The sequence below is a fragment of the Emys orbicularis genome, chromosome 11 (assembly GCF_028017835.1).
Source record: "Emys orbicularis isolate rEmyOrb1 chromosome 11, rEmyOrb1.hap1, whole genome shotgun sequence".
Taxonomy (NCBI): domain Eukaryota; kingdom Metazoa; phylum Chordata; order Testudines; family Emydidae; genus Emys; species Emys orbicularis.
Genome location: NC_088693.1, coordinates 9,037,958 through 9,050,873, shown reverse-complemented (window position 1 = coordinate 9,050,873; position 12,916 = coordinate 9,037,958). Strand labels below are relative to the sequence as shown.

The 12,916-nt window shown below is 45.5% G+C and overlaps 1 protein-coding gene across 1 annotated transcript; it reads left to right on the top strand.

Annotated features, from left to right (window-relative positions):
• The first annotated feature begins 6,793 nt into the window (after window positions 1-6,793).
• On the top strand, window positions 6,794-7,454 carry LOC135885718 (ubiquitin-conjugating enzyme E2 L3-like). Its single transcript, XM_065413621.1, has one exon. It carries the CDS (start codon window positions 6,803-6,805, stop codon window positions 7,265-7,267), a length of 465 nt encoding a protein of 154 aa, XP_065269693.1. The 5' UTR covers window positions 6,794-6,802; the 3' UTR covers window positions 7,268-7,454.
• The last annotated feature ends 5,462 nt before the right edge of the window (window positions 7,455-12,916 follow it).

Here is a 12,916-nt window from a genome sequence, read left to right as displayed (position 1 = left end):
AATTTGAAACATTTCAGTTGGCTCAAAGCTTGGGGAAACTTTTCCTAGACTGCTGTGCTGTACATTCTCTGGGATTTCTAGAATGTGACAAGGGTGGGGGGGAAATAAACACTACTATTAATCTAGTGGAATTAATGTGATTGTAGCCCATACCTCCTTAATCTACCCCACCATCTATTCTATTTCATTCTAAGGAACAGACTGAACTGGCCTGACATTCAGAGATGCTGGTTGTGATGGCTTTTTTGTGTGCTGGGGGGGAGGGATAGCTCAGTGGTTTGAGCATTGGCCTGCTAAACCCAGGGTTGTGAGTTTAATCCTTGAGGGGGCCATTTAGGGAACTAGGGTAAAAATCTGTCTGGGGATTGGTCCTGCTTTGAGCAGGGGGTTGGACTAGATGACCTCCTGAGGTCCCCTCCAACCCTGATATTCTATGATTCTGTGTCCCCATGCCACAGAGCAGGGTGATGGGTTTTCCTTTAACCTTTCCCATTTTTTCCTTATTTTTAAAAATTGATTGCTGTTTAATACATTTTATTTGCTTTTAACTGCATGTAATGATCAGTGGGTCAGGGAAGCATCCAGTGCAGAGAGTGCCCCCCGGAGTGGGGGCACCCTAGCCTCTGCCCTAAGTGACCATGACAAGGGTGGGGATCGAGCCCCCCAGGAATCCTGGGCCCAGCCTTGTTGGGGTTACGAGGACTCTGTCACAGAAGAGAGTGGAAGGGGAGCCCTCGAGGTCAGGCCAGCCTCAGGGTAAAGGAAGGAGGAGCGAGGACTCAGATGATAAGTCATGATAAGCAGGTGTTACTAGTTTCCAGTCAACTTCAAAAAGAGAGTATGATACAATTTCTTAATAAAGCAAACACTTAATGCACACAAAAAACCCTCATTAGAAATAGTATAAAACATTGTAAATCATATTTGGAATACTATGAATATGTTGTTTAAAAAGCCTGTTAGACAGTAAATCTACTGATGTTTCTTATACATACTTCCCCACTTTGTTGCTCACATATATTTCAATATACAGTTTCAACATAACGCACACACACACACATAAACACATCACCCTCTGATCTTCTTTCAGAGGGACTTTCTCAGTTTTTATAGCATGACCATTATATGTAGTCTGTGTCCGCCTGGACTCTTCCCAGCTTGAGAATGGCAGCATCTCATTCTTTTCCAAACACTTCAGAACTCTGTCAGCAAACAGAGACTCTGAGGGTCTCCACAGCTAGCAGCCAGAGCCCTTGGGTTAATAGCTGACCGGTCCTTAGTTGCTGGTGAAACAGAAAACTGCATCCTGCATCCAAAGAGGTACAGGTGTTGGAATCAGCGTATAAAATTCCATTCCCCTGACCTTTATAAGACTTTCACTCTATCAGGCACTATCTTCTCCCTGTTATATTTCTGAAGCCAGCAGAGGAGATAGACACACAGATGCAGAGGGATCTGATGGATAAGTAATTAAGGAAATCATCTGCAAGTAATTAAGGAAATCATCTGCAAACACTTGGAAGGTGGTAAGGTGATAGGGAACAGCCAGCATGGATTTGTAAAGAACAAATCATGTCAAACCAATCTGATAGCTTTCTTTGATAGGATAACGAGTCTTGTGGATAAGGGAGAAGCTGTGGATGTGGTATACCTAGACTTTAGTAAGGCATTTGATACGGTCTCGCATGATATTCTTATCGACAAACTAGGCAAATACAATTTAGATGGGGCTACTATAAGGTGGGTGCATAACTGGCTGGATAACCGTTCTCAGAGAGTTGTTATTAATGGTTCCCAATCCTGCTGGAAAGGCATAACGAGTGGGGTTCCGCAGGGGTCTGTTTTGGGACCGGCTCTGTTCAATATCTTCATTAACGACTTAGATATTGGCATAGAAAGTACGCTTATTAAGTTTGCGGATGATACCAAACTGGGAGGGATTGCAACTGCTTTGGAGGACAGGGTCATAATTCAAAATGATCTGGACAAATTGGAGAAATGGTCTGAGTTAAACAGGATGAAGTTTAACAAAGACAAATGCAAAGTGCTCCACTTAGGAAGAAAAAATCAGTTTCACACATACAGAATGGGAAGAGACTGTCTAGGAAGGAATACGGCAGAAAGGGATCTAGGGGTTATAGTGGACCACAAGCTAAATATGAGTCAACAGTGTGATGCTGTTGCAAAAAAAGCAAACATGATTCTGGGATGTATTAACAGGTGTGTTGTGAGCAAGACATGAGAAGTCATTCTTCCGCTCTACTCTGCTCTGGTTAGGCCTCAGCTGGAGTATTGTGTCCAGTTCTGGGCACCGCATTTCAAGAAAGATGTGGAGAAATTGGAAAGGGTCCAGAGAAGAGCAACAAGAATGATTAAAGGTCTTGAGAACATGACCTATGAAGGAAGGCTGAAAGAATTGGGTTTGTTTAGTTTGGAAAAGAGAAGACTGAGAGGGGACATGATAGCAGTTTTCAGGTATCTAAAAGGGTGTCATAAGGAGGAGGGAGAAAACTTGTTCACCTTAGCCTCTGAGGATAGAACAAGAAGCAATGGGCTTAAACTGCGGCAAGGGAGGTCTAGGTTGGACATTAGGAAAAAGTTCCTAACTGTCAGGGTGGTTAAACACTGGAATAAATTGCCTAGGGAGGTTGTGGAATCTCCATCTCTGGAGATATTTAAGAGTAGGTTAGATAAATGTCTATCAGGGATGGTCTAGACAGTATTTGGTCCTGCCATGCGGGCAGGGGACTGGACTCGATGACCTCTCAAGGTCCCTTCCAGTCCTAGAATCTATGAATCTATGAATACACAGCAGTGTCCTGTGCTTGCCTTGTTTTGGCTACAAAACTGAAACTAACAGGAAAGTGAGGCTTTGCACTAGGGGTTGGGGGGAGGGAAAGAGAGGAGCGGGGTGTAGAAGAAGAGCACGGAGCCCCCAGAACATTTAAAGGGACAGGACATTACATTCCTCCACCCTACTTTAAAAACATTTCCAAACACGTATACATTATTGCTTACATGGCTAACATGAAACATTATATAACCTAACTAAAAGTTGGGGGTGGATTACCGCAGACTCTTAAATTGCAAGGGATCATTCTGCCCTGGAATACCAACTAACAAGCTAAACAGTTTCTAAGTTCAGGTGCACAACTAGTTTTTGCACTCTCTTGGGATAAAAAGGTGATGGTGGTGCGGCAATATCTTGAACAACAGGAACCGTCAGTGATAAAGAATCAAATATATCTGGTTTCAAATCAAAATTTCTTCCACCAAGTTGTCAAAAATTAGGAATTGTAATGGAAGAAGGTTTGACTGGAAGAAGATAAAGTCCTACTGGAACATCTGTGGACTCTGGTACTAGTCGAGGCTGCAACTAGTCCATATGTCATTCCACAAAATACCATTGGATAGTTTCATCACAAATGAAACAGTTCCTATGCATTTTACAAGTTCTCCAGGCACCCATTTCATCCCAGAGCCATAGCTGCGAGTCCTCACTAAGTCTCTGATTTGAAAAGAATGATGATGAGTGTTACGTCATCATCGCTCAATTTGCATAGCTTGGGATTTGGCTACGTGTGAGGCAATATCAAGATGTAGCAGATTCCAACAGGTACATAAAGATGACTTCAAGAAAAGCGTTGCAGGTGACTCTTGGGTAGTAGCATGTGGTGTGTTCCTGTAGACATGCAATAAAGTATCCCTTTTGGGGCTCTCTTTTTTGTGGTATAAGTCTTCAAAACTGTAGAGGTTTCTTTCAGGGGAACGTGTGACATCATCTGGTGATAGGTAGATGCAGCAATCAGTGAGACGGCAGCTCCAGTATCAAGCTCCATTCTTGTAGGCATGGACAGCGCGTGAACCCCTGCTTTGGGGAGGCTAGCCCGTCGGCTCCGCCCCTTCCGCCCAAGGCCCTGGCCCCTGCACACTGGAGCCCCTCCCTTCTCCCCCCCGTCAAAGGAAAAGCCCTGAGGGCCTCCCCCCAACCAGAGGAGCCCCAGGCCGCCTGCCCCAGCCACATTGGGCTGAGCCGCTGCTGCCGGCCCCCCTACCGTCCCCCAGCACCGGGCCGGGCTGCCGGCCCTTCCGAGTGCTGGGCCGGCCCCAGCACCAGGCCGAGCCGCTGGCAGTCTCCCTGAGTGCCAGCTCCTCCTGCCCCTGAAGGCCCTGCCCCCACTGAGCTGTCGGCCCCAGCAGCGTCCGGCTGAGCCTCCTCAGTCCGCTGGCCGCTGGCTCTCCGCATCGCTCCTCACTCCCTCGTCCCGAGGAGGAGGGATGTGGCGAGCAGCAGGGACCATCGGGGGTGGGAGTGGAGTGGAGGAGGCGATGGGGGTCTTGGGCAAGGGGGGGACACTGTGGCCCAGTTGTCCGGCGGCAGGGCGGCGGCAGCGCCAGGGAAAGCAAAGCCTTCCTTGGCCAATTATACCCGCCGCCCATGCTTGCAGGACCTCCTTCGATCAAGAGTGTAACCCAGATACCAACTTGCCCAAAAAGAAAACTTCCTATACAACTTCAGAAACATGTCCAGTAACTACCACACCCTACTTCAGCATGTTTCTGGGGCCTTCTAGCTGAGTTGCCCCGCCCTCTGACCATGTGCAGAGACAGCACAGTCTAACTAAAATCCACATCTCCACTCACTGCTTCTCTCTCTTTCTTTGAGAGAAAGTGAAATGCTGCAGAATAAAGCATGTGGATTACTAAAGCAAAACAGCTTTCAGTTTTTATTCACTCAGTAGCAGAATATTAAGTGTAGTGATTAGTTAAACTCTGGCTTTTGAACTAGTTGAGAAAATTGAAACTACATCACTGACTCCAATTCAGCAAGGTACTAAAGTACAATCATTTCTGTTGCCAACTCTTGTGATTTAATTACAAGTCTTGTGATGTTTTATGAAAGTCCCATCCCTTGAGGTCATATGATTATGCTTCCATTTAAAAATAAATTCTAGCCCTCATTGTCGTAGGGAAAAGCTTGGAAATGAAAACCCTAAAGGCTCAAGAACCTGAAGACACACAGAGAGGAGAAAAAATATTATTTTTAAAAATCTCATGATTTCTAAGCCAATCTCATGATTTTTGATGGTTTGGGGTTGGCAACCCTGCTAACTGGTGACTTCTCGTGTCTTTAAAGTTAGGCCTGTGGTTAAGTACTTTGCTGAATCAGACCCTAAAAAAACACTGATAGATTAAAAAAAAAAACCCATGTATTAAAAAAAACCAAACTTCTTTGCCTCCGTCACTAAAGTATATTAAGCATTTCATAGAATCATAGACGATTAGGGTTGGAAGAGACCTCAGGAGGTCATCTAGTCCAACCCCCTGCTCAAAGCAGGACAGACACCAACTAAATCATCCCAGCCAGGGCTTTGTCAAGCCAGGCCTTAAAAACCTCTAAGGAAGGAGATTCCACCACCTCCCTAGGTAACCCATTCCAGTGCTTTACCACCCTCCTAGTTAAATAGCTTTTCCTAATATCCAACCTAGACCTCCCGCACTGCAACTTGAGACCATTGCTTCTTGTTCTGTCATCTGCCACCACTGAGAACGGCCGAGCTCCATCCTCTTTGGAACCCCCCTTCAGGTAGTTGAAGGCTGCTATCTAATCCTCCCTCACTCTTCTCTTCCGCAGAGTAAATACGCCCAGTTCCCTCAGCCTCTCCTCATAAGTCATGTGCCCCAGCCCCCTAATAATTTCCGTTGCTCTCCGCTGGTCTCTCTCCAATTTGTCCACATCATTTCTGTAGTGGGGGACCCAAAACTGGACGCAATACTCCAGATGTGGCCTCACCAGTGCCGAATAGAGGGGAATAATCACTTCCCTCGATCTGCTGGTAATGCTCCTACTAATGCAGCCCAATATGCCGTTAGCCTTCTTGGCAACAACAGCACAGTGTTGACTCATATCCAGCTTCTTGTCCACTGTAATCCCCAGGTCCTTTTCTGCAGAACTGCCGCTTAGCCAGTCGGTCTCCAGCCTGTAGCGGTGCATGGGATTCTTCTGTCCTAAGTGCAAGACTCTGCACTTGTCCTTGTCGAACCTCATCAGATTTCTTTTGGCCCAATCCTCTAATTTGTCTAGGTCAGTGGTTTTCAAACTTTTTTTTCTGGGGACCAAGTTGAAGAAAATTGTTGATGCCAATGACCCAACAGAGCTGGAGATGAGGGGTTTGGGGTGTGGGAGGGGCTCAGGGCTGGGGCAGAGGGTTGTGGTGCAGGGGTGAGGGCTGCGGGGTGGGGCTGGGAATGAGGGGTTCTGGGTTTGGGGGGGGCTCAGGGCTGGGTCAGGAGGTTGGGGTGCAGGAGGGTGTCAGGGCTCTGGGCTAAGGGTGCAGGCTCTGGGCTGGGGATGAGGGGTTTGGGGTGCAGGAAGGGGTTCCAGGTTTTGGGGGGGCTCAGGGCTGGGGCAGAGGGTTAGGGTGTGGACTTACCTCCGGAGGCTCCCGGTCAGTGGCACAGCCGGGGTGCAGAGGCAGGCTTCCCGCCTTGTTCTGGCACCGCGGACCATGCTGTGCCCCAGAAGTGGCCAGCAGCAGGTCTGGCCCCTAGGCGGAGGTGTGCAAGCAGCTCCATGTGTCTCTCACCTGCAGGCACATACACACACACCCATTCCCACTGGCTGGGAGCCAGCCAATGGGAGTGTAGAGCCAGTGCTCGGGGCAGGGGCAGCACACGGAGCCCCATGGCCCCCCTGCCTAGAACCCGGACCCGCTGCTGGCCGCTTCCGGGGCACAGTGCGGTGTCGGAACAGATAGGCACTAGCCTGCCTTAGCTGGGCAGCAGCAGTAGCAGATCCAAGATGGCAGCCAGCAGGAGGCTGATGAAGGAGCTTGAAGAAATCCGCAAATATGGAATGAAAAACTTCCGTAATATCCAGGTTGATGAAGCTAATTTATTGACTTGGCAAGGGCTTATTGTTCCTGACAATCCTCCATATGATAAGGGAGCCTTCAGAATCGAACTCAACTTTCCAGTAGAGTATCCATTCAAACCTCCTAAGATTACATTTAAAACAAAGATCTATCACCCTAACATCGATGAAAAGGGGCAGGTTTGTCTGCCAGTAATTAGTGCTGAAAACTGGAAGCCAGCAACCAAAACTGACCAAGTAATCCAGTCCCTCATAGCACTGGTGAATGACCCACAGCCCGAGCACCCCCTTCGGGCTGACCTAGCTGAAGAATACTCTAAGGACCGTAAAAAATTCTGTAAGAACGCTGAAGAGTTTACAAAGAAATATGGTGAAAAGCGACCAGTGGACTAAAATCTGACACGATTGATGTCAGCAACGTGTGTTAGAAGATCCGGAGCAGTGCATTTCAGACACACCACAAAGCAGGACTCTATGGAAAATTGACAAGTGCCACCTTTTGGTGTTTACTTGTGGCTGTTACTAACTTTCTACAGTTTTCTTAATCAAAAGTGGTCTAGGTAACCTGTAAAGAAAGGATTAAACATTGAAGATGTTCTTTAAAAAAAAAAAAAAAAAAGCACTGCTGATGGGACTTTTAACGTCCCGGTTGGCAGTGCTGACCAGAGTGCCTTACATGCTGCGACCCGAACTTTGAAAAAACACTGGTCTAGGTCACGCTGGACCCTATCCCTACCCTCTAGTGTATCTACCTCTCACCCCAGCTTAGTGTCATCTGCAAACTTGTTAAGGGGGCAATCCATCCCATCATCCAGATCATTAATGTTGAACAAACCTGGCACAGGACTGAACCCTGGGGCACTCCGCTTGATACCGGCTGCCAACTAGACATGGAGCCGTTGATCACTACCTGTTGAGCCCGATGATCTAGCCAGCTTGCTATCAACCTCATAGTCCATTAATCCAATCCATACTTTTTTAACTTGCTGGCAAGAGTACTGTAGGAGACCATATCAAAAGCTTTGCTAATGTCAAGCAATATCACATCCACCGCTATCCACAGAGCCAGTTAGCTCATCATAGAAGGCAATCAGGTTGGTTAGGCATGACTTGCCCTGGGTGAATCCATGTTGACTGTTCCTGATCACCTTCCTCTCCTCCAAGTGCTTCAAAATGGATTCCTTGAGGACCAGCTCTATGATTTTTCCAGGGACTGAGATGAGGCTGACCAATCTGTAGTTCCCCGGATTCTCCTTCTTCCCTTTTTTAAAGATGGGCACTACATTAGCCTTTTTCCAATTGTCCAGGACCTCCCCCGATCGCCACGAGTTTTCAAAGATAATGGCCAATGGCTCTGCAATCACATCAGCCAACTCCCTCAGCACCCTCGGATGCATTAGATCCGGCCCCATGGACTTGTGCATGTCCAGCTTTTCTAAATAGTCCTTAACCTGTTCTTTCACCACTGAGGGCTGCTCACCTCCTCCCCATATTGTGCTGCCCAGGACAGCAGTCTTCTGTGAAGACTGAGGCAAAAAAAGCATTGAGTACTTCAGCTTTTTCCACATCATCTGTCACTAGGTTGCCTCCCCCATTCATTAAGGGTCCCACACTTTCCCTGGCTGCCTTCTTGTTGCTAACATACCTGTTAGCAGGTATTTGATTTTCTTTGAATCATTTATGCAGTTGCTTTGCTTCTGGAACTGTACACAGTTTGGAAAGTGAAACCAGCCTGTTTAGAATGAATGTCATCAATGTCACTTTCTGGTTCTTGTGCTAACACTGGCTTGGGTTTGGGTTTCTGGCAACGCAGGGGATGTTGAAATCCAACTACCTCGTTTTCACTGACACTTCAAAATAAAGTGTACCATAGTACGCGTCGTTCCATTTGGACAGAACTCATTTTTAGCTAACTTTTTTTAACAGAATTTGTGCATAAGGCTCAAAATATTGGCTCTTGCCCTTTAAAGTAAGTGATCATTGGCTAATAGCGTAAAGGACCGCAGGAAAGGAAGGCATCGGTAATGCAGCAATTGAGGCAATATTGACTTTACTGCAAATGGGCACCTTCTGAAGTGCTAAAAGCCTTGGCTACAGATTACAACACACATATTTCAGCTTCTGTTAAATCCGGGGAGATTTCCTTTTAGAGCCTCCTCGGCCACGTTGTGCTGGCTAGGGGAAGTTACTGAATGCGGCATATGATTCATTTCTTTAATAAATCACTTAGCGCTGGAGCATTCAATACTTTGCAGAGCGGTAATCAAGGTTAGTCTCAATTAAGCTTTAAACTGTTCTAATTTATGTTTTGCTTCCCATGACCCCTTACAGACCCCAGGAAGCAGAGAATATTTGAAGTGCAGGGGACTTCAGCCATGGCCCCATGAACTCCTGACACCAGGAGCTGGGAGCAGAGCCAGCTTATGCCAGCTCTACGCTGGCCAGAGAGGCCCAGTGGTCGGAGGGTATTCTCAGGGGGCCATTGTCACCAATTTAAGGGCCCCTTTATGTTGACAGAGCAGATTAAATGGATCTTAGTGTCACTAAGCCTCAGCTCCAGTGTTAAGTTGCTGGTAGGTCTAGCTCATGACGTGCTTTGGGTTCCTTAGGCATGCAGGGTGCTACCATCTTACAGTGCTAGTTGTTCTTACAGGGTTGAGGCTGCCCAGAAACCAAGCAAGTCCTGAATCAGGTTGACTGATAAATGTATTTTAACATAGAACATTTCTTTTGAACTAAGTCATCAGATAAGAGCTAACTCAGGTCCTGTGACCCCTGCTCTTTGCTTCCCTGGCCCTTCTATTTGGTAATGGAAATGAAAATGCCTCCGTTTTTATTTTTATTTTTTGTTCCACTTTTAAATACAGCTTTGAAACAAGGCGCTTTATGATTGATCGACCTTAAACAATGAGACTGGGAGAGATTTTCCACAGCAGCGAACTTTCCAACTGGAGAGAGAGAGACAGTACAATCCAGATCCAGTCAAAGGGATCCTAGCTGCATGTGGTTCTCATACAGCCCAGTGCCAAATGTCAGCCTTAAGTGAGCAGTCAGGAGAAATTACAGAAACTTCCTAGAAGAGACTATCATGTGCCTGACCTTGACCTTTGACTCAATCAGCCACAGATGTGGATGATGTAATCTCTTCTGGCTACAGGAAGAAAAGTTATAGCAAGGAAACAATATCCCTTCCTAGTTAACTGTTTAGGAGCACAGAGGTCAGACTGTGATACTGTAATGAAATGTGTGAGTGTGTGTACGCACACACACTGTCTCTTGCTCCCCACTGCCCTCTACTGAACAGAATGGGAACTGCTTAACTATGGTCATAGACTCTATAATGTTTATAGATAATGGGGATCCACCTTTAGCTCCTGTGTCAGGGATCTACAATATTTGGGGAAACAGTTCTGCTCTTACTGGTGCAGTGACGTTTTGAGGGACCATCGTGTGCACCACAGCAACGCCTATCTGACAGTGTTACACTATGAATATGAGGTGTTACATTAATTGCATCTGATTCAAGAGCAGTGCTAGAACTACAAATGATTTCTTTGGCTTTAAAATACTTTGAGAGGCTGCATTTACTGGGCAATGGCAGCCTTCCACAAATAATTCAAAGGGTTTACAGCACCTGTGCAGTGTATTATCATGTTAATGCAGACACTTGAAAAAGACCCAAGCTAAGTAGACACAGCAGCTGAGATGATTAAACAATGATCCCGTGCACAGGAAAGTTTTCAGGTAGTGGTAAATTTAAGTCCCAAGAAACTTTTGAAGCTGACCATTGTTTTTCTCACTCCATTCCATGTTGTTCATGTCTCCTAATAAGCATCTTTCATTATCATTATCCCTAATAGTGGTTTATTGTATTAGTTACAGTTAATTTAAATGTTACTGAAGCATTGAAAACAGATTGCAGATGTTTTGAAACAGATGTTATTTTAATGTTAAAAACAAAATCATGAATATTTATAGGTCATTATTGCCTGGGTCGCATTAGGCTGTTTAAATAGTAATGTACGGATTTAACTTCTTTTGAAGGGAACATTGCAAAAAAGGTGAATGGAAAAATACTGTCCTGTAAGTGTGTGCAAAGCATTCTAATTTTGCTTCAGGTTAGTCAGTTTCTCTTGCAATTCTTTGGAACCCAGTACCATTATATTTTGTTATTCCTGAAACAGCTTACATTTTTCTTATTGCATTTCAGAAATTAATATAGTTAAGATAAAATTTGCAGCACAAAACATTGTCTTCTGAGCCCACTATTTCAGATAGACCAGCCAGCCCAGTTCACCACGGTCAGAGAGACACTTTGGGGGTGGAATCATCAGTACTAAAACAAAACGAGGTGAAGGTGAAAGGTACAGCTGTACGACTCACTCAATGTCAGTGTTTCTTGTAGAAACACAAAGAACATGTGTTAATTTCATGCACAGTCTGTCTCAGTAGGGGTCATATTTCCTTCTTTAAGGAGATGAAGTTAGACTTTAAGGCATCTATGTAAAATGGTCTTTCATTCATTACAAAGTTACTTAGTTATGGGTATGTAACTCTAAACAACAATTCTACATATTCCACTGTGTCAGTTGCTTTTAGCTGCTAGCTGACATAGAAAAAGCAATACGCTATGGCAAGGCAGTTGAGCATGTTTTCCCCACTTGCTCCCACATTGAGGAGTTGAAAATGTGACTCCAATGTTGCTGGGTTTGGATCCCCCTTGGGAGAAGCTGTGAAAAAGGTGCAAAGTGAAGGTAAGTCAATCTAATGACACAAGAGAGTGAATGTTGCTGTGTCTTTTCCCCATGCACAAAGAGACAAACAGGTATTTGGGGGGTTAGATGATTTATTTCAGAGTCAGTAAAACAATGAGGAAAGAGCAAATAAAGCACTAGACCCTCAGCTGGTGTAAGTCAGCATAATTCTATGCATTTCAAATGTCACTTTGTAACATTCGTTTGACGTGAGAGCAAACGGCTGCTGGCTCCCAGTTACCTCTCCTATAGCAGGGAGTGAGATTCTTATACATTGACCAGCGCCGCCCACAGCAGATAGAATGGTATCCTCTCCTTTCTGTGACATGCACCACAGACATGGAGCCAGGACAGAGGGAAAGGAAGTTTCTAATGGAAATACTCAGGGTTGCACATTTTTTAGGATTTCAAGATGCTCTTTTGACCAACAAAGCTGAAAACACACCTGCCAGCTGCTTCAAGTCTTTCCTTAAAGGGTGTTTCTCTGATAGAACTGCAACTATGATCAAATTTTTGTGCACCACCAAATCTCCAGGGGTAGCAAACACGGCAGAGGACAGACCCAAGCAGCAAAGTGAACTGGCGCGATTAAAGCACTGGGAGCCATAGACAATAAGTAGCATAAATACAAAGTCTTCCCTACTTCACATTAAAGATCATGAGGCACTCAGACACTGCAGAGATGGGAGCTATATAAGTACCTCAGAACACAGGTGGAGTAAGGTGGGGAGTGGAAAGGGACAAAGCTACAACTATCCAGTTGCATTGCTAAAGCCTATGCTCTTAATTGGGGATTGCTTGCACCAAAAAATAAGGTGTTTTGACATGCATTGCTTAAGCTACCCTTCTAAATCTACACTTAGTTGGCCTCCTAAACCTTCTTGAATCTGGCATACCGCTGTGTCCACGGGCACAAAACCCATAACAGATGTGCATCAATTTAGGCTAACTAGAGAGCCAGTATGCTGGACATTAGGGACTAGAATCCCAGCCAAGAGCATCAGAACAGCCACCTATGCGTCTGTCTTTGGCTAAAGGGAAAGATCATCACCTCTATAGCTTACAGGTGAATCTAAAATTGAAAAAAAAAACAATCATAGTTGCTGTGACTGCATAAGGCAAGATTTGGTTATGGCGAGCCATAAGTTTTTTCAGGGAAGGAGGGCAGTAATATACAATGCTTTGCCTCTTTGGCTTCTCTCCAAGGATCTATACACAACAATCTCTAGAAAGGTGCTTATAAGCTTCCCATTAGAATTTGCTGCTTGGCTGGTCAAGTGTGCAAGCC